The sequence below is a fragment of the Eublepharis macularius genome, chromosome 16 (genome assembly GCF_028583425.1).
Source record: "Eublepharis macularius isolate TG4126 chromosome 16, MPM_Emac_v1.0, whole genome shotgun sequence".
In the NCBI taxonomy this organism is placed as follows: domain Eukaryota; kingdom Metazoa; phylum Chordata; class Lepidosauria; order Squamata; family Eublepharidae; genus Eublepharis; species Eublepharis macularius.
Window position 1 is genome coordinate 4,928,585 of NC_072805.1, and position 27,653 is coordinate 4,956,237.

The 27,653-nt window shown below is 46.5% G+C and overlaps 1 protein-coding gene across 2 annotated transcripts in view; it reads left to right on the top strand.

Annotated features, from left to right (window-relative positions):
- The window catches only part of FBLN1 (fibulin 1), a 106,591-nt gene that overhangs the window by 14,600 nt on the left and 64,338 nt on the right, over positions 1-27,653 (top strand). For both annotated transcript variants that reach the window (XM_055000501.1, XM_055000502.1), the window contains exons 2-10: positions 5,087-5,186; positions 6,131-6,263; positions 13,373-13,541; positions 15,392-15,445; positions 17,912-18,013; positions 18,999-19,136; positions 21,228-21,365; positions 21,604-21,747; positions 24,345-24,473. In XM_055000501.1, the coding sequence (XP_054856476.1) occupies positions 5,087-5,186; positions 6,131-6,263; positions 13,373-13,541; positions 15,392-15,445; positions 17,912-18,013; positions 18,999-19,136; positions 21,228-21,365; positions 21,604-21,747; positions 24,345-24,473 (1,107 nt within the window). The remainder of the gene's footprint in view (positions 1-5,086; positions 5,187-6,130; positions 6,264-13,372; positions 13,542-15,391; positions 15,446-17,911; positions 18,014-18,998; positions 19,137-21,227; positions 21,366-21,603; positions 21,748-24,344; positions 24,474-27,653) is intronic.

The window sequence follows — 27,653 nt, forward strand, 5'->3', positions numbered from 1 at the left end:
TTTCTTTGATATTGACTTTGGGATATTGATTGCTATCACTTGGATTGATAGATTTTGTGCCATTGATTGTTACTATTAGGATGTATTCATTGTTATGATATGGAGCACTTTTTGCACTTGCTGCACTTTATATAAAAGCCTTTTAAATATGTTTCCTTATTGTTAACTCTGGGAAATTTTCGTTTTGCCTTGAGCTGTCCCTCGTGCCAAGAAGTGGCAGCAGCTGACATCACCCAACTTCCTGCTTTTGCGGAAAGGATGGGATGGACAGGAGAGGTTGTTGAGTAGGATTGACGTGGTTCCAGAGAGGGAGTGGTTGAAAGAGGGACTGGGAACTTGTCAGGGAGAGGAGGACTCCTGCCTTCACGGAAAGGACAGGACGGACAGGACAGGAGAGGTCGTTGGGAGGGGTCTGTGTGGTTCCAGAGAGGGAGAGGTTGAAAGAGGGACCGGGAACTTGTCAGGGAGACTAGGACAAAGGCCTCCTGGCCGCATTGAGCAGCAGGACTGGGAAGCCCCCAACATTTGCGAGCCATGAGCCAAGAAACCCACTGAGGTTTGCATCGGCGGCAGCGAACATCACCCACCTTCCAGCCTTCATGGAAATGACAGGATGGACAGGACAGGAGAGGTCGTTGGGAGGGGCCTGAGCAGTTCCAGAGAGGGAGAGGTTGAAAGAGGGACCATCAGGGAACTTGTCAGGGAGATGAGAAGAAAGGGTTACTGGCCACATTGTGGAGCAGGACTGGGAAAACCCAAAGGCGGTAGCAGTGCTGTGGTAGTCCCTCGTGCTCAACAGCGGCGGCTGCATACATGACCCACTTGCCTGCCTCCTCCTCACAAAGTCCCTGATCCTGGGGAGCAGCTCTTCCTCATGCTCGAGCTCCTGGGCCAGGAACTGGTTGAGCCCGTGGATCAGGGGGATGACGTGACCCAGGCTGGCCTCGTACAAGCACAAAAGCTGGGTGGCCTCCTTAAAGGGTTTCAGCATCTGGGACATCTGGGCAAGGACTCTCCATTCCATGGAGCTGAGGCTCAGCTCCTCTCCCCTCCTCAGAATGTCCGTCAATGACAAGATGTCCTGCAACGGGCCCTTCTGCTCCACCAGATGACTTAACATGTCATAGGTGGAGTTCCAGTGGGTGGGCAGGTCCTGGAAGAGTTGGTGCTCGAGGTCCTCCCCTTCCTCTGCCTCTGGAGCAGTTCATGGGAAGAGTTGATGCTGTGGGAGAAGTGGGAAGCGATGCACCCGCAGCTGTCCAGCAGATTGTGCATCCACAATATTCCCTCATCCCAGCTGTCCCTTGGCTTGCTCCCCAGCCTGAGCACGTCCCTCATCACTAGGTGCAGCTTGTGTGCTATGCACACCAGGTCCGGGAGGGATGCCTCTTTCAGGGCTGCCAACATGTTGCTTCCCGCGTCCATCACCCTGAAGCCACAGACAAACCCTCCCCCCCCGTCCGTCCACTCTTTCAGTGCCGCCTTTATCATGGTGGTGAGGTTCTTCCCAGTATGGACATTGTCTATCCCCCGGCCCTGGAGAAGAACTACCTTGTAGCCCGGTGTCAAGCATGGCACCTGTTTTCAGGTGCCTGCTCTTGGTCTGGGGTGGTGGAGGTCCTCTGGTTGCCACCAGTGGGTAGTGATGCTAAGGTAGCCATGATGGCAGCTGCTCCAGAAGTCTGCCGTGAAGTGTACTGTATGGCCTTTGGTGGTTGACAGCTCCCTGAGCACCAAGTCTCGCACAGACTGATAGAGGACAGGCAGGACTTGACACCCAATGGTGCACTGTGATGTCATGGAGAACCATGGGGCGAAGCGCTGAAGCAGTCTTTGGAAGCTCACACCCTCCACGACAGATAGGAGGAATCTTTGCAAGGTAATTGTCTCTGCCACGACGCGAATACCCACCTCCTGAGCCCTCGACCTCACTCTTTTCAACAGCACTGTCCCCGACCCCAAGGGAACAACCTCCACAAGGGCAGCCTGCCTGACCGTTCCGCTCCCACCAGCAGCACCCTTGGGGTAAGGCTTCTTGCTTGGGGTGGATTCCAGTGACCCTCCCACTGAAGACCCTCCCAGGTCAGAAGAGCTGGTAGCCCTCTGTCTCCCCCCGCCAGATGTTTCGCTGGCCAAGGATGGAGACCACTGGCTCAGGTGGTGCATCTTCAGGTGCCTACTCAGGACCGTCCAAGACAGGTGCTTCAGGTCATTGCCTTTGCGCACAAGGCCATCACAGACACGGCACCACACCACATGGGGGTCATTAGGAAGGGCCTGAAAGTGCCTCCATACCAACGGGTTGAAATGTCGCCCGCTAAGTGTTCCAGGGGAAGGAGGATAAAGGGTTACTGGCCGTGCTGCGGAACTGGCACCGGAAGATAGAGTGAGGGGTGGACTGCAGGCAGGGACAGCACCAGGTGTTTGGGATGGGGATGGGGATGGGATGGATGTTTCATTGAACCCCAACCATTCCTCCGTGGACCCCGGCCCTCCTCCTCCTCCTTCTCAAAAAGTTAAGGAGATCCTCTTCCCCCAGCGGCAAGAGCTCTTTGGCCTCCTCCACAGCTGAATCTTGGGGAGCAGGAGGTTCTGCTGCCCCTGAGGCCCACCCAGTACTGCTTCCTGTGTGGCAACCTGGACAATCTTTGCACTACCACCCATGACCACCCTTGGCCCCCACCTGAAGCCTCATTGTGCCAGCAAATAAGAATTAAGGAGGAATGAGAAGGAGAGAACACTGTGAGCCCTCAGCCGAGGTGCCCACTGAGCTTGGCGCCTGGTCCTGGCAGCTGCCCTGGAACCAGAGGGAGGGGCTAGATCCCTAACCCAGCACTCCCAGAGACCTGACCAGATCAAGCACTAATAATCAGTGTGAGCCCTCAGCTGAGGTGCCCACTGAGCTTGGCCCCAGGGCCTGGAAGCAGCCCTGGAACCAGAAGGAAGGGGCTAAAATCCTAGCCCAGCACTCCCAGATACCTGACCAGAATCAGATCAGGCAGTAATAATAACAGTCAGTGTGAGCCCTCAGCTGAGGTGCCCACTGAGCTTGGCCCCAAGGCCTGGCAGCAGCCCTGGAACCAGAGGGGATAGATCCCTAGCCCACCACACACAAAAAAAATCCCAGCATCAATGCACTGTCCTTGCCTCTCTCTCAAAATGCTAGCAACACAACAGCTCTCTCCCACTCCACTGCCAGCTAAAACTGAAAGCCAGAACTGGGAGCACAGTGCACTTTTATAACCAGAAGTCCCATTGAGCAAAACAGGAGGTCTGTGGTTGGCCGTCAGAACTGCCTGACAAGGTTTGCAGGGATGAGATTGGAGTGCCCATGGCTACAGAACACCCCCTCTCCCCTCCCTCCCTACTGGTCTCTGGTCCCATGTAACCAATTGGAACCCATTTGGAGCTCCACACTTGGAAGAAAGATGTGCCCATCAAGCTAAATTGGGCTTAGAATGGGGTTTCCACGGCAACAGAAGGACTGCAGACAGAGTTCAGGCAGTCCCTGCCTCTGTTGCCAAGGGAACTGATTGAAGGTGCCTGACTGTCTGGCTTCACAAACAGCGGACGAATGAACGAACCAGGCTTGCGATGACCATTTGTTTGTTTAAAATGGGGCCTCATGAACAGCTTGTTCACGAACAGCAGATTGGGCTGTTCGTGGCTTTTTTTTCATTCGTAATGCTGTTTGCGCCCATCTCTAGTCAGAACCACTGCCCAAGAGGGCCAAAGAAGAACAAACATTCAAGGTCTCCAAGTCTGCAGCTCGTCAGAACCACCCCTCGGCAACTGAGACTGAAGGTGAGGGAGGATGTTGTTGTGACCCCTAGAACCCTCTCGCCTCGTCTAAATTCCTCAGAGAGTTTGTTCTCAGAGGGAGAAACTGAGCTCTGTGACTCTGGGATTCACTCTTCTGACCACCCAGCTGAAGAACCTTGGTAGCCCACCAATAGTTTGGCCCACCAATGGTGTGGAAATTCATAAGAAGGCATGAGATACTTTTCCTTAAAATTACTTATTTCCAGCTGTCAGTTAAAGCATAAAGAAGCAGAAAACGCAGACAGAGCTACTGGTGTCTGTAACTAAGCGTGGAAGAAGCAGCTCATGGGGGGGAAGTGTGAACCCAGCCCTGATGGGACTTCAGGTTTCTTGCCAGATTCTGATCTCTGCCTTGTCACTAAAACATGCCAATTTGTGTTCATGTGTGCTTTTTTTACTCAGGGATATGTTCAAATAAATGTCACAAAGCACCTTTTTGTCTGACTTTTTTCTTATTGCATGTCAAATTACATATCAAGTTAGAGAGACTCATCTATACAATCTTATTTATTTAATGTTGTTTACAGTCTGCCTTTCTCACTGATACTCAAAGCGGACCGCACAGTTCCAGCCGCCATGTGGTGAGCCCCTCTGCTTGAAGCATTCAGGCCATGGAATGCTGTTCCTCATTAACAGCTAGAGTTGGCCATTGTCCAAAAATAATATGAAATCCAAATAACTAAGGCGCATAAGGGACTTCAGTTGGAGGATTCAAGCAGTTTATCTGTGCTGAGAATTGCAGCCCTGTTTAAATTATTTTGGATATTTTTTCCATTGGGAAAAAAATCATCAGCTGCATATTTAATAGTTAATTTTTCCATTATTTATAATTATTTGTGGGTACTTTCCCACTCAATACTTGTGATCTGTATGGTTTGGGAAGTTTTTCTTCTTCAGTTGTGGGAATGATTGTGTCTGGAGCCAGGTTGTTACTTCTATATCTTTAGATTGGAGAGCAGTTTTTAATTTAAGGACATTTCTCCTGATGCATCTGTTGGCTCGTCACTGGGCACGTGTTGGTTTCTGAGCCAGACAGTTGGCTCCCGGACAAAGTGAAGCTTTCTCCTCCTTGGTCACTTAGTGAAGTAGCTGGCGGTAGGTTCAGGAGAGACAAAAATAGTATTATTTCTCATAAGTCTCAGAGTGATAATTATGAGGCGAGACAGAGGTGGGAGAAAGTGAATGCAGTTGTCATTGAATTTTCTCACTACTGTTTGCTGTGGGCATTCATGTCTTTTTCACAAGTGGCTTTTTCTTTCTGCAGAGACTTCAGTGGAGAGCTGCTGCACAAGTGGATATGAATGGGCGAGTCAGAAAAGAGACTGCACTTCTCTGCCTTTAAATCTCAGCTCCAGAGAATGCAGGTATTCCTCCCCACCATTTGCCTGCCCATTGTTATTAGTAACAGGTGGAACGTTCTGGGCTCACGTGATGGGGCTTGGAAATCTGAGGACCTGGGTTCTGTCTTGCCTCGATCCCGGTTTCCCACATTTCCTTGGGCACGTTATTTTCCTACATGGTCTTGGGGCTTGTTTACATGTTACTGGTCTTTAGTAGAGGACTGAGTTGCCTGACATTTTCACACTACTCACCTGCTCCCGGAATGTAGCGAAACATCGCGCAAAAAACGCGGAAGATAGCGTCTTCTCGCGAGAGTTTTGTGAAAAGGGCCCTGATCAAACAGCAGCACTCTTTGTTCCCTTATCTTTCATTTCCGTTTTCTGTTTTCAGGTGTGCAGTTGTAAATGGCTTGGCTTGAGTTTCATTTTGAGTATGGAAAGAATGTGTTTTGTAATCATGTCTGTCACTACTTTCTGAAATTTTGCATTTATATTGGCCCCAGAAATCAAACTCCTACACAGAGCCGTTGACAGATAAAATTTGTTTATTTAGAAGTTGCTTGAAGAATTTTTTGAAGATGAAATGTGGGGAGGGAAACCAAGTTTCTTAACCTGTCTCTGGGAGCCAAAGACATTATGAAGCAAAGTCTTACTTTGTTGAATGGAAGTTCTATGTCTATCTAAACCTTTGTGACTTCTTAAGAGAATGACATCACAACTGCAGAGCTGTACCCATCTAAGTCCTGTGGCCCATTTCCCTGATGCACACTGTTAAATGAGGAATCAAATACATTTCTTTGGGAAACCCAAAATATCTGAACAGGGTGTTCTCAGCCACATTCTTTGCTTGTCTACCATAGACTTCAGTTGAGCTAGATAAAAAGAACTGGATTTTGGCTTAGGGCAGAAATGGCTGTGAGAACCACAGGGTTGTCTTGAATGCTGAGCTGAGGATTCTCTTATTTTAGCATCGCTCAGGAGCAGTGTTGCCTCGGGCAGCTGGAGGAGCGACATTGTACCACTGGAATCGCTCTTGCCAGCAAGCAAGAAGACTGTGAGTCGCACGAAGGCAATTCTACCTACGAAGACAAAATCGTGAAGGTGAGAGCTTGGACGTAGTACTGTTTGATAAGTTCCTTTTCTTGAATGAAGAATTGCACTTCATAAACCTGCCACAGTGCTCGGTTTTCCTTTAGCCACATGTCATGGTTTCCCAGACTTGTGTTTTCTGGAACCCTGAATTGCTGTTGAAATGTGTTGGGGACCTTTTAATGACAAGATCTGTAGTGGCAAAAAGCTAGCATGCTGCTACCGATTTTCTCCTGGAGGGGAGTGATGAGTCTGTTCTGTACTAGATTTACTTACTTACTTACTTACTTACTTACTTACTTACTTACTTACTTACTTACTTACTTACTTACTTACTTACTTACTTACTTACTTACTTACTTACTTACTTAAGATTTTTATTCTGCCCTCCCCACGAAGGGCTCAGGGCTGATTACAACAATTTAAAAACATATTAAAATTAATTTATACAATATAAAACCATAGAAGTTTTAAAAAGCATTTGATCATACAATATACAGTAATGTAATAATATAATAACCAGATGGCAGCAATCAGTAAAACAGCAAAATGCTACTCAACAAAGCAAGGTGGTGGACAACCCTTGTAGGGAAGGTTCAGATCTTACATTCTACTCCATTTTTTCGGCTGGCAGAGGCCAAGCCCGTCCTCAGCTATATGCCTGGTGGAACATTTCTTTCTTACAGGCCTGGTGAAATGATAACAATTCCTGCCGGGGCCTGGTCTCGTCAGACAGAGCGTTCCACCAGGCTGGAGCCAGGACCAAAAACGCCCTGCCTCTGGTTGAGGCCAAAACGAACAATGTAACCGTCACCTACTAACTACTATATCACTGAAAATACTTGACACAGTTCTATGCAAAAATACAAAATTTTACTAGTGCACAAAGTAAACTCTAAGTGGACAGTAAAGCAAAAATTGCTTAAACAACCGTGGTAGAACGTATATCACACCCTCACCTGTCCAGGGGGGGGACGGGACATTCAAACCAATTCCCAATGTCCACAGATTCAATACAATTGTAATCAGGCTGAAAAGCCTATACAAAAATTCATTCAAAAACCAATACACTTCTCACAGATTTACACATACATATCTCCAGAAATACTGGTCAATGAAAATTCAATTCATAGACTGTAGTGAAAACATTCAAATTGTAACCGCAACGGGTTAGCTAGCAAGAGGTCCCGTTTCCGGTTTCCCCTTCTTCAAAGCAGTTACAAAGACAACAAATCAAAGCAGTTCATACTCACATCTAACATAGTCATGGCTCGCTCACTGGCGTACGCCAGAAACGGGACCTCTTGCTAGCTAACCCGTTGCAGTTACAATTTGAATGTTTTCACTACAGTCTATGAATTGAATTTTCATTGACCAGTATTTCTGCAGATATGTATGTGTAAATCTGTGAGAAGTGTATTGGTTTTTGAATGAATTTTTGTATAGGCTTTTCAGCCTGATTACAATTGTATTGAATCTGTGGACATTGGGAATTGGTTTGAATGTCCCGTCCCCCCCCTGGACAGGTGAGGGTGTGATATACGTTCTACCACGGTTGTTTAAGCAGGTTTTGCTTTACTGTCCACTTAGAGTTTACTTTGTGCACTAGTAAAATTTTGTATTTTTGCATAGAACTGTGTCAAGTATTTTCAGTGATATAGTAGTTAGTAGGTGACGGTTACATTGTTCGTTTTGGTTTATCTATCCGTTACTCTCTCTACCTGGATGTTCTGGTTGAGGCCAGGCAGGCCTCCCTGGGGCCAGGGACCACCAATAGGTGTTTCTCTCCCAATTGGAGTGTCCTCTGGGGCACATATGGGGAGAGGCAGTCCCACAGATACGCTGGTACCAGTCAGCATAGGGCTTTATAGGTTAGTACCAAAACCTTGAACCTGATACAGTACTTCACTGGCAACCAATGTAGCTGGTGTAGCATAGGTGTTATATGCACTCCACTCAGTGTTCCCACAATAACATGTGCTGCTGCATTTTCAACCAGCTGTAGTCTCCAGATCAGACTCAAGGGAAGCCCTATGTAGAGCGAATTACAGTAATCCAACCTAGAGATGATCATTGCCTGGATCACTGTAGTTAAGTCGCTGGTCGAAAGGTAATGGACAAACTGCCTGGTCCGTTGTAGGTGGAGAAACTGCTGTGACCTGTGCCTCCATTTTGAAGGAGGCATCCAGGATCACCCCCAGGCTCCTCACCATCGGCACTGGCACAAGTGGCGCCCCATCGAGGGTCGAGAGTCAGAGTCTGATACCTAAACCCCCGCCACTCAAATACAGGACCTCTGTCTTTGTAGGATTTAATTTCAGTCGACTCTGTTTCAACCAACCACTCATGGCTTCAAAAGTATGCTCCAGGACATCTGGGGCCAAGCCAGGCCAGCCATCCATCATCAGGTATAACTGAGTGTCATCTGCATATTGATGATATCCGAGTCTGAAACTCCGCACCAACTGGGCAAGGGGGTGCATATAGATGTTAAACAGCAGTGGGGAGAGTATTGCCCCTTGTGGGACACTGCACACCATAGGTTGGTGGGATGACAGTATCTCTCCAAGTGCCACCCTTTGTCCCCGACCCTGGAGAAAGGAGACAAGCCACTGCAAGGCAACCCCTTGTATCCCCACATCGGCGAGGCAGTGGGTCAAGTTCCAATAATATCAGTAGTGCCGAACCACTTCAATCCAGGTGTCTGCGAAGATCGTTCATGAGGGCGACCAGCAATGTTTCTGTCCCATACCCTGGGTGGAAGCCGGATTGGAAGGGATCTAGGGCTGAGGTTTCATTCAGGAACCCCTGCAGCTGTTCCACCACCGCCCTCTCAATCACCTTACCCAGGAAGGGGAGGTTTGAAACTGGGCGGTAATTGACTGGATCGGTGGGGTCCAAGGATGACTTCTTTAAGAGAGGCCTCACCATGGTCTCCTTTAGCGCCCCAGGGAAAACTCGAGCTCAGGGACAAGTTGAGAATGGCCTCCAGGTGACTCCATGGCGGGTATGGGCTACTATCTCAAGAACTGTATTTTATTGTAATGTGTGATTTTGATGATAATGTGGTTTTATTCTGGTTTTAAATATATTTTCTATCCTGTTGTAACCCGCCCTGAGCCCACTTGCGGGGAAAGCAGGCTAGAAATTGAATAAAGAAATAAATAAGTTCACATATTTATTACTTTTTGTATATTAAAGTATTTATACCCTGCCTTTCCCAGCAGTGAACCCCTACAGGTTGGGTCAGTACTCCGCATGGACTGAATATGTGCATTTTGTACATTCTTTCATATTCTCCAATTCTCCTGTGTTTTTCTGAAGTATTCCCTTCAATCTATGTGGCCTCTTGTGTGGCCAGTCATAAAGCACACTGTGAGTGGGATGTTTGCCGCTAGAAGTGTTGATATATGACAATTGACATTATTTTAATTAATTAATTAATTAATTAATTTACAGGATTTGTACCCTGCCTTTCCTCCCATGAGGGCTTCCAAGGAATCTAACAGTTAAAATAAGCATTATAAAATAATTAAGGCCCAAACCAAATATGTATTTAAAAATGCAGACGAACAATAGTTAAAACATAGAGCAGGAAGGAGGGACTGTTGAAGGAACGACAAAAGAAACAATAAAAAAAAAACCTTGACAGAGATAAAATGGGGTTAAAACCACAGAGTTCCAGATTACACGTCTGCTCCAGTCGCCATGTTTCTCTCCTCCCCGTAGAGGAAACAAATCTTCATCTACTTTATTTGTTTGTTTATTACATTTCTAGACTGCCCTCCCTGATGGATGGGCTCAGGGCAGTGTAACAACATACAATTTATAACATACAGTTTAAAACAATAAAAACATTATAAATAAACATTTAAAAACATTATCCATGTACAATAAAATTTCTCAGATGGCGGATATGTGTCACACTTTATGAGCTCCTGCATGGGTGGTGGACGGTCTTCAGTGGTATGGCCAGCAAGAGGACAGCCCAGCCCCCACCAAATGCCTGGCGGAAGATCTCCATCTTGCAGGCCTGGTGGAAAGATAACAAATCCCGCTGGGCCCTAGTCTCCTCAGACAGAGAGTTCCACCAGGTGGACTGAAAAGGCCCTGGCTCTGGTAGAGGCCAGATGGACCTCCCTGGGGCCGGGGACCATCAGCAACTGCTTATTAGCTGATTGAAGCGACCTCCGGGGAACATATGGAGAGAGGTGGTCCCAAAGGTATGCTGGACCCAGTCCGCATAGGGCTTTATAGGTCAACACCAAAACCTTGAACTGGACCCAGTACTCAACTGATAACCAGCGCAGTTGACGGAGGATGGGTGTTATATGTGCCATGACTGGAGCTCTGGCAACCACTCGTGCAGCTGCATTCTGAACCAGCTGCAGTTTCCAGATCAAGCCCAAGGGAAGCCCCACGTAGAGTGAATTACAGTAGTCTAATCTGGAGGTGACCATTGCCTGGATCACTGTCGTAAGGTCATCGGTCGATAAGTAAGGGACAAATTGCTGAGCCTGTCTTAGGTAGAAAAATGAGGATCAAACAACCGCTGTGACCTGTGCCTCCATAGTCAGGGAAGCATCCAGGACTACCCCCAGGCTCCTAACTCTCGACACCGGGGTAAGCGGTGCTCCATTGAGAGCAGGGAGCTGGAGTACCACACCCATAGACCCCAGACCCACATGCAGGACCTCCGTCTTCATGGGATTCAATCTCAGCCAGCTCTGCTTCAACCATCCAGTCACAGCTTCAAAGGCACGTTCCAGGACATCTGGGGCAGAGTCAGGCCAGCCGTCCATCATCAGATACAATTGGGTGTCATCTGCATATTGATGGCACCCAAGTCCGAACTCCGTACCAGCTGGGCGAGGGGGCGCATATATATGTTAAATAGCAAGGGGGAGAGACACCACACACCAGTGGATGGTGAGATGACAACTTCTCCCCCAGTGCCACCCTCTGTCTCCGGCCGTGGAGAAAAGAGACAAACCACTGCAAGGCCGTCCCTTGTATCCCCACATTGGCAGTGGCACGTGCTGTGGACAGTGGCAGAAGGGGACAGGTGAGCAACCTTGGGGAGAGAGTTCCGTTGTTTTGGTGCCATGACTGAGAAGGCCCTGTCCTGGATTGCCACCCACCTAATCTTAGAAGGCATCTGAAGCAGGCTCTTGGAAGATGACTATAGTGGTCACGTAGGTTCGTATGGGAGTAGGTGGCCCTTAGGCTGGTTCCAAGCCATAAGGACTTTAAAGGTCAATACTAGCACATTGAATTTGTTCTGGAAACAAATTGGGAGCCAGTGTTAATGGGCCAAGTCTGGAGTGATACGGTCCTTATGACTTACTCCAGTCAACATTTTGGCCAGAGCATTTTGTACCAGTTTAAGTTTCTGAACACATTTCAAAGGCAGCCCCATGTAGAGCTTAAAGCAGTAAACTCATCTACGTTTTGTTTCCAGCTGTTGACATTTTCAAGGCTCATCTTGTCCTTTTGAAGCTGGAAGGTCTGTCACCAAAAAAGCAGTCCTGCGTATTGATCTCCACCTCGCCCGTAATGTCTAGGTGTACCCAACACATCATGTCACAATGCCATATTGCAGGCATTCAATGAAGTGGAATTGGGGTGGGGAAACTCACATGATGGTGACATCTCATTATGTCTAAGGTCTTCAATGCAGTGGAGGAAGAGGAGACCAACAGTGCAATCCTATGGAGAGTTACTCCAGTCTAAGCCAATTGAAGTCAACGGAGTTGACTTTACCATAGGATTGCACTGCAAGAGCTGCTGTTGCAGCATCTGGTTGATGCCACTCTTGATCCAATCTGTCATATATGTCTCCTGCATATCTGCCATGAATGTTTATGGGCTCTGCCTCTGGTCTCTGAGAGTATGGGAAGTTCTTTATCGCTGCAATGCAAGTAGGTTATCCTGCAAATGTTTACTTTCTGTTTCTCGCTCCGCTGAGCCAGGGTCCTTGACTGCCAGCTGAAACTGGCTAGAAAACAATGTCTTGTTCCAACCTCCCACCCCACCCCACCCCCCGTTAATGGTCCTCTTTCCCAAAGACGGGAATATTCCCTATAACCAGGGCTTTTTTCAGCTGGAACAAGGCGCAGAGGGCTATCTAAACTCCCCTCTGTCTGGAGATCAGGGGGTGGGGCCACTGGCCATGTGACCATTTTTGCTGAGGGCAATTTAAACTTTTAAAAACTCCCCCTTGTTTCAGCTGACCCAAGGTGACATCATTGTGTGGTCCTGATTTCCACCACCTCTTTTCCCAGAAAAAAGCCCTGCCTATAACACTGCTAACCCCACATACGTCACTTCTGCCAATTCCACTGTCTGAACACCTTGTACTGAATGGATCTCTAGTAAAGTTACTTCAGCTGGAACACCTGTGTGCTAACTGTGGAAAACTTGGGGGAGCTAACTGCCAGGGAGTGACACAATCCCAGCTTCTGCAATAACAAAGAGTTGTCAGGCTTGCCTTCTAGTTAATGCATCCAATTTATCTGACATATCCCTTCTGTAATATACGATTCCTTCTTGAATGAACATATCTGAAAGGTCTTCCACCCAGCACAGTTTTCAATTATAGTTGTATAAAATGCATGTCAGAAAATGAATAATAACAATACTACTACTACTACTACTACTACTACTACTGCTGCTGCTGCTGCTGCTGCTGCTGCTGCTGCTGCTGCTGCTGCTGCTGCTACTACTACTACTACTACTACTGCTGCTGCTGCTGCTGCTGCTGCTGCTGCTGCTGCTGCTGCTACTACTACTACTACTACTACTACTACTATACTGTGCTAAAAATGAATGTTCTAACAGTAACATAGTTGGTGAGCCTCAGATTAAAAGGTTGAACGCCAGAGTAAGGTGATTAAATGAGAGTGTTCGCTTTTATAATGAATTCTGCCACTGTCATCTTCCCCATAATATTCAGTAAAGGGAAGTGTGGAGAGAAATCACTTTGAGAAAGGGAGTTCACAAGGCTGGCTCCCAGTTGGCTAACTAGAGATCATGGGGAACCAACTGTCCGGCCACCATGTTGCAAGGTCAGAAGAAACCCTGTGATCTCTCAAAGGGCTATGAAAATTGTTTTTTGGCAGAAATGCTGTTACTGCTGCTTTATGGGGAAGGTGGCCCGGAAACAAGGGAACAGCTGTGAGCAGAGTCTGCAGATGGGATATCAGTGTGGACTGGTCTTCAGAGCCTGCTGTGTTGAGGGGCAAGAAGGCACTGACTCATCCGTGGTTGATGGTCCTCACAAAGAATTAGGTAAGTTCTGTCAAGAAGAAAATGAATGTGGTAATGGAGCATGAACTGAGTGGGTGAAAATAGTTGCTGCAGGTAGCTAAATAGATGACTCAATTTACATGAAGACACGCAAGACAGAGAGAGTGTTGTGCAGCTTCAGATTGACCTTCGTTGTATTTTGGCAACATTATGGTCTTGATTCATGAGTTATGTAGTTCTCCAAGGAGAGCTGTCCTGGTAGGGGAGGGAGACACAGCCAGCCTCCATATGTATATTGCTGGAATAGCAGGAAGAAAGCTACAAAGTCCCACCTGCCTGTCTCAGTGTATTAACTGGCTATTTCCTCTGACTGTCATGATGGGGAGGCACTTCCAAGATGCCTGTTGTGTTCTGGCTTCCTAGAACAGCTGCTGTAGCAGGATCTGTTCTAAGATGCTCTGGTTGGCCAATGTTCAGTCTGAATAATGTGAAGTCACCAAAGGAGACCATTGTCAGGGTCTTCACGTGTAAGCGTCACTTCACATTTAAGTCCCAGACATGAGTTACAATGGGGACCTTCGTATGGTCAGACACAGCAAGGATTAAGATGCCTCTATATATTAAGGAGGGAGGCAGATTTTCAGAATCCCATCGTAGCAGTAGAAAGTCAGTGGTGGCTAAGATAACAATGTGGTTTTGTTTGGCTGGTTTGGCTGGGGCCTTTGCAGTGCTTTCTGCTAAGGAATAGGGAGAAAATGGGGAAATTTCTGCTGTCCTTTCCCTGTTGTATTATTTATTGACTGTCCCAGCCATTGATTGTATTGTGTGTAATCTGCCTTGAGTCTCAGTGAGAAAGGTGAATTATAAATAAAGCATTTTTTAAAAAAAACCCTAGTGTTCACTTCGAATTAAATTACTTCAAATGAATGTGTGGCTAGTCCATGGAAAAACCGCCAGGGGGAAGGTGTCTGTGTGTGCCCTAAGGGATGCAAAGGAGAGAAAAGTGGGACAGAAGGAGAAACATTGAAAGGAGGAAGTGGGGGGGGGGGGGTTCCAGGTCTGGAGAAGAAGGTTACAGAAGGCTGTTGGAAGCCGGAGGATATTAAAGGCAGCCAGTCAGAGGTCAGGAGGAGAGTAGGGAAAATTGGAGCTAAGATATGAGGTCAGAGGGAAGGGCACAAGGAAGAGGTTGGGAGATCTGAGGCTAAATGGGGTCATGCTCTGTCTGTCTTGAAGATGGGTGCTGCTTTGTGCTGGTGGCAGGAGGATGTCTGGGGGTGAAAACCAAGTCCCTCTTAGCGATGGAAGGAGGTCTGGAGAACAGAATCAGCTCAAAAATTACAGGGCCCTGGGACTTCTCCCACTCACTTCTCTTTGCCAAGTGATTGCAATAGGGACATTGCAATTGGATACTATTGGCTAGAGTCTCTTACAGGCCTTCTGGGATGTCTCGTGCACTCTCAGAGGCCGTGTTCATGATCTGGGGGTGAAATTCTCTTGCTTGGTTGCACCTTTGATTAGGGTTCTGGGTAAGGCTGCTTTATGAAGGCTATTTTTGAATGGCACAACATGCTGAGTTCCTGTCCTGCTGACATCCGTTGTTCATCATCACCTGAACATGTGGGGCAATGGAGAATCACCAGAAGGGCCCTTGAGGGAGGTGCGGCAGTGTTTCCAAGGGGAATCAGGCCCGTTCCCTTTGCAGCCACATTTTATTGCACGTGGCCTGAGCATGTTCTTCTGGTTTGATCCTAAGTACAGACTCTCCCTCCCCTCTGGCTGCATAAGACTCTCCAATCAGAAGGAGGCCCAAACATGGTCCCCAGCAGGGAGTGATAGAAACTGGTATTTTACTTTTACAAGGTTGCACCTTCTCTTCCTCTTCAATGCAGTGTTGCCAATAGAGGTGGACCATGAGGATCCTTACCGTCATGACCGGTGCAGAGGTGAGCTAATTCCCTATGGCAGCAAGTCAAAGGATGGGCGCAGAATCCGGCTGCCTGTGATTCTTTTTAAAGATCACGTTTTCTTTTGGCTACAAAGGTTTGCTTGACCGTTTATGAGCAAAGTTTGTTGAAATCTCAGCAGCTAGAGGGGTGCCTTGCTAAGATGCCCAGGGGGCTTCCAGTGCTCTTTGTCATTCATTGCTCCTCTTTGTGACTATTAAAACTAAAATAATTTACATAAGGGGGAAAATTAATTTTGAGAAACATGAATGTGCGTAATTATTCTTTATTTGCGTAATTTGCACAGGCTATTGAATTCAGCTTGCCCCAGCACTCCAAATATGACGCGAGGCAATAAAGAGAGACAAGATTATGCGGGTTCAACTAGTTTCTTTATTAATCTTTAACTTTAAATTGCTGATCTCTGTCAAATGTTTATAGTGTAAGCTGACTATTTTGAGGGCAGGCTGCACTAGGCAGCGCTGGATCCAGGGCTGCCCTCGCCCGGGGCAACCCTTGGCTGACTGCCTCGTGCGCGCGCAGCGCATGCGCGCTCCCCGCACTGTGTGATGATGTCACTTTGGTGACGTCATCACGCAGGGCGGACGGAAGCAGTGTGTGGGGCTGGGAAGCCGCCCGCGCTATTTGCCTCCCCGCAGGCGAATGGCCTGGGGGGCCTTGCAGCCCCCCGCGCTGCTTTCGCCTGCTCTGCAGGACAGGGGGCAGCCAGCTTGCCGTGCACCCCCTGCCCTCCAGAGCAGGCAAAAGCAGCACTGGGGGCTGCGAGGCAGCCCACGGCATTCGCCTCCCTGCAGGACAGGGGGCAGCCAGCTTGCCGTGCACCCCCTGCCCTGCAGGGCAGGCAAAAGGCAGCGCAGGGGGCTGTGAGGCTGCCCGTGCTGCTGCCTGTGTGCTCCGGCAGCTGGGAGCTGCTACCCCCCTGCCCCCCTAGATCCGGCCCTGGCACTAGGCATCTTCCTTGGGTGCCCACCTGGCAAGCTCGCCCTAGTTCCAAACCTGGCCGGCCTTGTTTATCCCAGCTGGCTCAGCCTTCTTGGCCAAGAGGGCCCAGCTTCATCCACCTCCGGAGGTACTGTTCCACACCTGGATCTCTCCTTCGTAGTACCGCCCAACTGCCCGGCATGTGATGGCCTGATCTGAACACGCTTCCCATCTCCGAGAAGCCTCAGAGTGTTTGCTGATTAACCCTACCTGTCCTGAGCAAACTGCCCTATTCCTAGTTGTGGCCTAACCAGCTTTTAATGACACCAAAGGCAGAAGAGCACCTGCTCAAGGAAGTACAACCAAGAAGAAGAATTCCCGTGTAGGGCGGTATAGTCTATATTTACAGAACCTTCAATGGGTTTCTAACCAGCTTTTAACCAGCCCTATTTCAACTCCTCCCACCGCATACTTCATGGAGCCGATGAAAAACAGGCTCCCCCCCCCCCACTGTCAATCAGAGGGAAACCCCACAAACTCCTGCTTGGACCCAGTTGGCAACCAGCTAGTCCCATGATGTATTCAGGGAGCAAGGAAGGGTCGATTTCTGCAGCGAACGCCAGTTAAGAAAAGGGGGCGGCACCTCCTCTGCTGCCCCATTCTGATTGGCTGAGCCACCTCTACCCACTGATCAAGCCTCGTGCCATATTTGAATCATGTGGGCTGAGGCAAACTGGTTCCCTGTCTGGTAGCCGCCAAGAACATCACTTTTCTCGGCACAGAATGTGGATTATTATTACCCTGGTACAGAAACAGGAATTTTGTCTTACCTGGAGAATCTTTTTGGGGGTTATGGGCAGAGGGATGCTCCAGAAGTGGGCGCCCCCTCCAGGATCCTGCAGCTGGGCAGGGGAAAGGGGATCCCAGTGTGGGACAGGAAAGCTTTCAACCGTAACAAGGCTGTCGTGCCCAGAACAAGAGACCATGGCCGTTTCCACATGGCTTACCTGCTTGCATTATGTCCTGGTAGATCACGCAAAAAACGCGGAAGATCGTGGTTTTTTGCACAAGATTTGCGTGACGTCACGTGATGTCGCGCAAATCTCACACAAAAAAACACGATCTCTCACGTTTTTTGCGCGATCTGCCGGGACATAGCGCAAGCAGGTAAGCCGTGTGGAAACGGCCCATGCCTTGTCAAAGAGCCTAAATCAGGGTGGATGTAACTCAGTAATATGGGCTAATGCTAGTTATCTCATTTCCTTTTTGGAAATATTTTGCTTCCCTGGTTTATTTTAATTGACTATTGCACACTTGAGGTTCTTCAATAGCACTATTCTGCCCTGGTTTTGAACCATTCATTCCCAGTGAATTGCTTGTTTTCCTGCAGCAGAAATCATGGAAACTACTCTTGTGGCAAAGCTTAAATGGCTGAGATTTGTCCGTGGTCTTTTTTTACAAAGGATTTTTTAAAAAGAGCTCAGCCTTTTCGGCTACTAACCTTAGCTGTCCGTGGTTTCGTAGGAGGTGGTCCTTGCACGCAGCAATGCAGGGATACAGGATCCAGCGTTCTGTGCTCTTGCTTTATGGGCTACCAGCTTCAGCCAGATGGTTTCACTTGTGAAGGTAAAAAATGGGAGTTGTTTGGTTGCTTTGAACTGTTTCCTGGGTGTTTGCAAGAATTCATAGTCAATAAGCTTGCAGAAGAACTTGAGTGAAGCAAGTGGAAAAGGAGCAGCAGTGGGATGGGGTCTGGGGGGAGGCTTGTCCCAGAGTTTAGCTCAAATTGACTGTGATTGGGCTGTATTACTGTGCACACTTGTTCACATGACTGGGAAAAAAATCCTGCCATTTCAACATGAGCATGTCAGCTAGAGATCTCCTTGATGTTTAGTTTTCTATGTGCAGGATTTTTTTTCTCTTTTTTTCATAGAGGAGCATTCAGTCACCTGAGCCCCCCCGCCCTTTCAGTCTGGAGTGGTATAGGCAAGCTAAGAAGAGGATGATCAGATTCCAGGGAGCTACCAGTTAATTTATTCTGGTTTCCCTTAGTAATCTATTCTAGTCACCACCTATAAACCCTGCTTCAGGAGCCTCTAGACATACAACCAAAAATAATCATTGTGGTATGAGAGACTGACCATAAACATGAACAAAAACCTCTTTACGACCACTTCACAAGCAGAGGTTCTTTCCAAATATTTTTTTCCAAAATGTGTTGCTCTTTCTAACATTTAAAGGGATGGAGGACTATAATTTAAGCTGACAAGGTTTAGAAATGTAGACAGTAGCAGAGAGCTCTGGGGTACAAACCATTAACTGCTGAGCTGACTCTCGAGGTGCTTAAAGGCACAATCCAGCTACATGTGACATGTAGCTGGATTGCAGTAATGGCTATATTTGAACAAAATGAAAAAAAATAGTGTGAAAGTCCACCTAGTCCAGTACTTACCTGTTATTAAAAATAATTTTGGTGGGGCTTAGTTGAAGGATTTCTTTTTGTTCTGATAGTATAAGAAGTGCTGTCCACTGCAGCTGCTTTGAAGTTAGGTTTATGCCGCTGATGTTGTGAATTTGCAGTTTCATACCTTTTCACCTGAATTCTCTCTAGATATTAATGAGTGTATCACTGCAGAACACAATTGTGGCATTGGACAAATTTGTATCAATACACTTGGATCTTTCCGTTGTCAGCGTGAGACCAGTTGTGGAACTGGTTATGAACTTACAGAGGAAAATCTTTGCAAAGGTATGTGTCAGACTGTTATCTTTTCACCAGGAAGACAAGAAATGTGCTTCTGTGCATAATGATACCAAACTACTTTATTTTCTTTTGACTGGGTATTGGAAGAATTCAGAGAAGTGGTGGGCCCTGCCGTCCCCTTAAGCAGTTGTTCTTTGTGCCCTCTCTGAGGATTGGGAGAGTCTTGCAAGCAAAATACACTACAGGGCGAGGGGTAGCAGAAACCCGGGGTGGTGGCGGTGTTGAGTAAAATTGCTCCTGTTTCCCTCTTCTGCTCATGGCTTGCAGTGCCAACAGGGCAAGAAAGAGATTGATTTCCTCTTCTCACTGCAGCCCAAACCTGTGGACTCTTCCAGTGGATCCAATCCCGTGTTAAGTCCTCGTCACACGAAACGTGGCGAGTTGTCTTGCCAAGTCAATGCTTATATTTGCAGCAGTGAATGTAATGCCCTTCTGAAGGCAGGCAGGCAGGCACTGAGGATACCTGACTGGCTGCTGCAGCTACATGACGCTTGCTTATTTGTGCTGCTCCTCCACATACAGCATTTGAAGTGACTTGTCCACTGCTGCAAACAGTCGCACGTGTGGAGCTAACACACTTGCCACAAAAAAGGGCAAAACTAGACCTTGGGCAGGTGCCTGGGCTGTGGGAACTCTGGCTAATAATGAGCCATGTGATGGTGTGGGGAGACAGTTTGCACAGGAGAACAATTATTCCTGCCTCTTCAAGAAACAAAAGCACTTCTACTCTTGATACTGAGTGCTAGCCTGTGACTTGTGATTCTTAGCTCTCTCTGAGAATTATTGTCCTACCACAAACATAGAAGCATGAAGTGTATATATTGATATTGTAAATTTTTCTGAGAGTTTTTAATTTAAATTTTAGTTTAATTATTTACAGCACCATCTGAAGCAAAGTTACACCCTTCTAAGCCAGTTGAAGTCAGTGGGCTTAGGAGGGTGCGACTCTGCTCAGGATGGCCAGTGTATGAGATCCCAGTGTGATCTGCCATGGAGCGCTTGCTAGTTCTGGATCAGGAAAATGGGGGTTGAAATTCTGTCTCAATAATGGGCTTGCTTTGGCGGTCCAGAATAAATCACTGTTCTGTGATCTTGCCAAAATGAAATATTCCACGGATTTCAATGAAGAACTACACCAGGGGTTGGATCCTAACTGCTGTCACAGGGAGTGCAGGTGGCGGCCGAGTTTCTTTCCCAGCAGAAAACACCACACACACACACACACGACCGTGTGGGAGAGTACGAAGGGACTTCTAGAACAGAAACCAGGGCGGCAGTTCAGATCCAACCACTTGTGTTGAACTGACATGGCAGGATCGTGCTCTAACACTCTGCTGTAATATATATCGATAACCCTGATTTACTTCTCCTTAATGTCTGGGTAATGGAAGTCGCTTAAAAAACCCTCTGGGCATCTAAAAGTGATATATAAATTAGTAAATGATCAATGAATCTTTCCGTGAAAGTTGCTTTTAGTCATCAAATTTCTGTAATAGAATAATGGCATTTAATAGGATACCTTTATTGTAATGAAACTTATTTGGTAAACGTAGGAATAGTTTATGTAATACAAATACATATTAGCAGGGCTTTTTTTCAGTGGGAATGCGGTGGAATGGAGTTCCGGAACCTCTTGAAAATGGTCACATGGCTGGTGGCCCCACCCCCTGATCTCCAGACAGAGGGGAGTTGAGATTGCCCTCTGTGCCGTGCGGAGGGCAATCTCAACTCCCCTCTGTCTGGAGATCAGGGGGCGGGGCCACCTGCCATGTGACCATTTTCTTTGAGGGCAACCCACTGAGTTCCATCACATCTTTTCCCAGAAAAAAAGCCCTGCATATTAGTCATATGTACCATAAGCTTATGTTGGCCCCATTCCCTGTTAGCAGATGTGGGGCTGGGACTGTGTGTTTGCTGGGATACCATCTAGTTCCTCTCAAAACTTGCAGAGTAAATATAGCCTTAGAATGCAAATGTTTGGTGTCTGATCTGCATAAACGCTTCTTGTGTCTGAATCATGATGACATGGCCACCGTGCAATCCTGCTAACAGATTCTTTCTTTTGTGACATACTAGATATTGACGAGTGTGAGACTGGTACTCATAACTGCCTCCCCGATTTTATCTGTCAGAATACTCCTGGATCCTTCCGTTGCCGACCCAAGCAACAGTGCAAGAGTGGCTTTATACAAGATGCACTAGGCAGCTGTATTGGTAAGGTTTATTGTACCTCCTCACTAGTTCCTATTGACATGAATCTGTCCACACTTTCTACTACTCACACGACCTTCGCCTCTTGGAATATTTTTTCATTTTATATTGTCGCTGCCTATGCTTTGCCTATTCCAAGAAACATTTTCAGTTAGGATTTGAGGACTGTTTTTCTTCTTTCTTAAATATTTGCTCACAGAAAAGAGTTCTATTTTAAATTTAATTTGTTGTACTCTTGCAGATATCAATGAATGCCTGAGTGCTAATGTGCCTTGTCCAATTGGCCAGACGTGTATCAACACAGATGGCTCTTTTGCTTGCCAGAGGAATGTGCCAAATTGTGGTCGGGGCTACCACCTTAACGAAGAGGGGACAAGATGTGTCGGTCAGTAGCAGTGACAGAATCAGCCCAGCATCATATGCTCTTGTGAAGGGTCTTTCTACTCCAGAACTTTTCTCTGACATTAGCCAATTGGATGGGGAAGCTTACAGGCAGGATGGGATGTCCCGTGGTATGGGTCCCCCATGTCTGGTATACTGCTTTGGATCATGGAAATTCCATTTCACTATCGTAGCCATTAGCTCTTAATCAGGGCTTTTTTTCAGCAGGAACGTGGTGGAACGGAGTTCCGGCACCTCTTAAAAATGGTCACATGGCCGGTGGCCCTGCCCCCTGATCTCCAGACAGAGGGGAGTTTAGATTGTCCTCTGTGCCGCTGAGCAGCATGGAGGGCAATCTAAACTCCCCTCTGTCTGGAGATCAGGGGGCAGGGCCACCGGCCATGTGACCATTTTTGCCAAGGGCAATTTAAACTTTAAAAAAACTCCCCCCTTGTTCCAGCTGACCCAAAGTGACGTCATTGTGCAGTCTTGAGTTCCACCACCTCTTTTCCCAGAAAAAAAGCCCTGCTCTTAATAAACGTGTTTGTGTAAATTGCCATCAAGTCACAACAGACTTATGGCGACCCCTACTGGGGCTTTCAAAGCAAATAAGCAGAGATGGTTTGCCATTGCCTTCCTCGGCAGAGTCTTTCTTGGTGATCTCCCATCCAAGTACTGACCCTGCTTAGTTTTCGAGATCTGACGAGATCAGGCTAAACCATGCTGCCTTCCCTCCCCTTAATAAACATACCATCCACAAATTTGTCTAGCTATTTTTTTTAAAAAGCCTCCCATTATAACCCAGAATGCTGCCCCAGCAGAGTCCTAGGTTGCAGGACCCTTCAGAAGACACTGCTGATTCTCTGGCCGTGTTTTAAGGCATAACAGGGAAGCCTCTTTGCAAGCCCTGCTCGTTATGGGACGACCGTGTTGCAGCTGCCCTTTTGGGATACCCTTTTGGGAGGGGGGAGGGGGTTGGCTTGGGGCTCAGAAGGACTGGGGGGTGCGGGGGGAAGGACTGCTTCAGTCTTGCTATGCTCCCAGGGACGCAAGAAGCGCAGTGGGGCATGCACTTTGGAACTGGTTCAGAAATAATGCAACTTGGGGGGAAATTTAGTCGGGTGCATTCCCAATGGAAAATCATTTTGTTCCAGCAAATAACTTTGAGCCAGGTATGAAAGCTTTGGGAAATGCTGATTTAACCAAAACAGTCCGAAACAAAATGTATCTTCACATGCAATGTTTATAGCTTTTCTAGGGCTTTTCTCCCTTCTGTTCTTTCACCTATCTTCCTTACTAGATCTTGACCCTTGTTAGTGCTTTCTTCTACCAACAGCGAATAACGCCCTTCAAATCACATTTCAGATTCCTTGTTTGTTTGCACAGTTGACAACAGTGGCATTTATTATTATGTTAGATAGACGCTTGAATCCTAAGTATGCTAGCCACACATTAAGTCCCACTGACCTCAGAGGGACTTTGTTTCTGGTTAGCCTAAAGCTGTTAGGATGCTCCGAGTGTTAGAACTCCACCATTACGCAAGACCAGGCCCACAGCCACAAATGTGGGGGGGGGCAGGAGAGTACACTGAAAGGGAGGATGGGGTTCCCTGGTCCCCATCGTCCCAAATTCAGAGGCACATTGGGTGGTGCCTGATGATGTCAGAGGGGACAGTCCAGCAATGTCACACGGACTCCACATTTAACAGCTATATTAATAATAGTGCTTCCATCCTATGTGCTACCCCTGTTCCAAGTATGATCCTACTGGGTAGTTCTATGTTGCCTAATGTCAGTTTTAGAATTGCTTATGCTCTGTTTCAGCATTCTTTCATCTCTGTGTTGGGTTTTTGCTAATGCTCTGTCTTCGTACATTTGTTTTTATTTACTCTATGGCATTGTTTATTGAAATGTCTTTGATATTGACTGCACTAGTCTCACACTACGTAATCCGTTTTGAGTCTCAGTGAGAAAGGAGGACTGTAAATGACATATGTACATACATACATACATACATACATAAGCAAGCCACTTGGTATGGAGCACGCGGTCTCTGAGTGTAGCCACAACTCTGTGGCTTTGGAGCCACCATGTAGCTGTCCCGCCAATACACTAAATAGAAAAAGGAAGTTGATCTGTTAGTGCCAAATTATTGCCTTCTATCTCCAGTTTTCCAGTGCAGTAGTTGCCACCAGCAGGCGTGCATAGACGTTTTAGAAGAAGCCCTAGATCTGCAGTATGGCACACCATCAGCTATGCAGGGAAATGCGAGATGTGCTTATGGCCTGCTTATAATCATACTAGAGGTACTTTGGACATTTAATCCAATTTAAACGTCCCCTTTAAATGTGCTCTTAAATTGTGTGCTGGGATGCTATTCAAAAGGTGCTCCTGATGTCATGCCTGTCTGTGCAGTTTGCTGGGTAGGCTAGACAGAAGAATGATGGAAAACATCTGACGCTTATGCAAAAGCCAGAGTTGACATTCTCTGCATTGGAGCGCGCATTGCATTCTTGCACAGAATAATGGACAGTCAGCTTTGCTTAATTTCTATGTTCTGTTTTAATCTCAAGTGGTCTTTCTAACCCTTCTCTTATCCAAGATGTGGATGAGTGTTCGGCACCTAATCAGCCGTGCGGAGAAGGTCACCTTTGTGTCAATTCCCCTGGCAGCTACCGCTGTGAGTGCCAGCAAGGGTACTATTTTGATGGAATCAGGAGATCTTGCATTGGTAAGTTACTCTTACTGGCCTTTTCTTTAGTTCGCTTTTCCATCCCTTTGAGAAATATAATACAACTACATTTGTATTATATTTGTATTATATTTGTATAGCGTGGGACTCTAATCTGGAGAACCGGGTTTGATTCCCCACTCCTCCGCTTGAAGCCAGCTGGATGACCTTGGGTCAGTCACAGCTCTCTTGGAGCTCTCTCAGTCCCACCCACCACACAGGGTGATTGTCAATCTTTATTACGGTCATAGACCACACAATAATAGCATACAACCCAGTCATGGTAAGTCATATTATTTACAAATTTCAGGGTACAGAGTCTTAAATATTTAAAACCTTAAAACCTGAGTGCCTAAGACCAAATTATTAAATATTAAAATCCTTAACATTATAAAATATTTAAATATTTCCCCCTGTAAAATACTTCCTAATCCGTATGGCTTGCACAGCAAAATTTGCCACCTTTAATGTAATTTCATGGTCCTTATCGGCTAAAAGCTTATCTAGATAGAATCTGTCATTTCTACCTGGGAACCGATTACAAATTGGAGTTATAAAGATTGCCCTAATATTTTGATAAAGCTCACACTCGAAGAGTACGTGTCCCCTAGTTTCTATCTTTCCAGCCCCACATATACATACTCTTTTCTCGAGTGGTTGTTTTGCATATCTGCCCTCCATGACCGCTGATGGTAACGTGTCCATTCTGAGGAGGGTAACTGCTCTTCTATAATCTGCTTTATCCAAGTTTTGTAAGTAAGGCATCATTATCACTTGGTTTAGGCTATCTATTCCCGGGAAATACGCTTTGACTTGACTCAAGTCGTTCTGCCTTTCAATATCCAGGATTCTTTGTTTCACAAAGGGTTTGACCATGTCATGTTCCATATTCATCAGAAACTGTTTGGAAAGACCATAATAACCCAATTTGCGCTCTGTTTCTTTGATCCAAAGTGGTGCTTTAGAATCCCATGCTATTAAACCGGTTAAACCGGAGGGATTAGTTATTAGCTTAAACCAATAGACAATGGTAGCAATCCACAGGCGTGCTTTTACAGTGACCATACCGGATTCCAAACGAATATGTGCATTAGAGACACAAAAGGGAACCTGCAAAATGTGCCTTAAAAACTTGGATTGCACTTTTTCCAGTGACTGCCAATAAGACTGATGTGTTGTTATGCTCAAGGGCGCCGCATAAAGTAATTGGGCAAGAGACTTAGCCTTGAAAATCTTGACTGCTGCTGCAACATTCCGGCCCCCAGAAGACCAATAAAATTTCTCAATCGCTCGCACACTTTTAGCTGCGCTTGTTGTAACATGGTCCACATGAGCTTTTCTAGAGCCTGAGGCCTGAAAGGCAGTTCCTAAATATTTAAAACAACGGACTTGCTCAATGTCCACCGAGTCTATCTTCCACTGGTAAGTTCGCCACTTGCTTCCAAAAACTAGAACCTTTGATTTTTGATAATTAATTTTGATGTAATTGGCCTGACAGTATTGAGCTAATATTTCCATAGCTCGTTTAAGGCCACTGGGGGTTCTAGAGATTAATACTGCATCATCTGCATATAGCAGAAGGGGGACATGCCTGTCAGCAACCTTGGGGGCATGTACCTCCGGACAGTTTAAGTGCTCCCCTAGGTCATTTATAAAGAGGTTGAACAGAGTTGGTGCTAAAATACAACCCTGTTTAACCCCCTTCTCTGCTTTTATGGCTTCTGTAAGGTGGCCTTGGGCATCTGTCCTTACCTGGATCTTAGTATTCCTGTATAGAGCCCTCATTAGGGTCAGCAATCTCTTTTCAATACCCATCCCTTTTAGCTTTTCCCATAGTAGGTTACGATGTATCATATCAAAAGCAGATTTAAAATCTATAAAGGCTGCATACAGGGAAACGATATTATTAGATGCGTATTTAGTGATCAAATGGTCTAAAATTACACAGTGATCCAAGGTTGAGCATCTTGGTCTAAATCCGGCCTGTTCTTCTCTCAGAATATTATTTTGCTCAATCCACTCCCAGAGTTTTCCTTTCAGGTGACTAGCATACAACTTACTTACTATACTTAGGAGGCTGATAGGTCTGTAGTTATTTGGGTCACTTTTGTTGCCTTTCTTAAAAATAGGAACTATAACTCCTGTATTCCAGCCAGTAGGAATTCTTGCTGTCCTGTCTATTTCTGTAAACAATTTGGCGAGCAGTGGAGCCCACCAATCTCTGTTTTCTTTAATCAGCTCGGCCGGTATTAAATCGAGTCCAGGAGCCTTTTTTGATTTCAAGGTTTCAATTAGAGATTTTACTTCCGAGGGCTCAACAGGTGGCCATTCTGATAAATCTTCTAAATTCTCCAGCAAAGGCACTGGCTCCTCAGCTGTTCCATATAGTTCTTTATAATGGTTTTTCCAGGCCTCCGGCATAACAGCATTAGAGACCTGGGAAGGAGTTCCATCAGAACAGTTGGCCACCATCCTCCAAAAGAGCGAGGAGTTTTTTAGCCTTACTGCCTGCCCCAATTGTATCCAAGCCAGGTCCCTTGCCTCGTTCTTTTTCCTATTAATTAGCTTTTTATATTTGGCTTTCTGTGACTTTAACTGTTCTTTATTCGCAGTCCCTGGGTCGGATCTGTATGTCAGATACGTACTACCGAGCTCCTTCCTTGCCAGTATGCACTCCCTATCAAACCAACCATTTGTCTTTACCCCAGATTTGCTCTTTGGATCAGTTGGATGCCCTTCTAATGGGGGGTGTAAATGGTGAATGAGGACCTCATATAATTTAATAGTCTCATCCCCTTTGTCTGATGTGATGATTTCCCTTGCCAATTTTATAATAGTTTCTTGATTAAGAAGCTCTTGCATATATTTCCTCATTTTATCATACCATCTTAGTTTAAGATATTTCCCCCCATATTCGATGGTGCCTTTATAACTATCTTCGGTTCGTGGATTGAGGCTGGAAGTTGACATAATCAAAGTGAGAGGGATGTGATCGCCACCACAATATGTGGCCACCTCAAATGATTCCACAAAATGAACCAAACTTTCTGAGATCAACATGTAGTCAATTACACTTAACCTTGTGCCAGACCAGTATGTATATTCCCCAGGATGGTCATTTATATGAGAACCATTTAGGATTCTTAAGTTCAAGGCATACGTCATACGTGCCAGCATGAA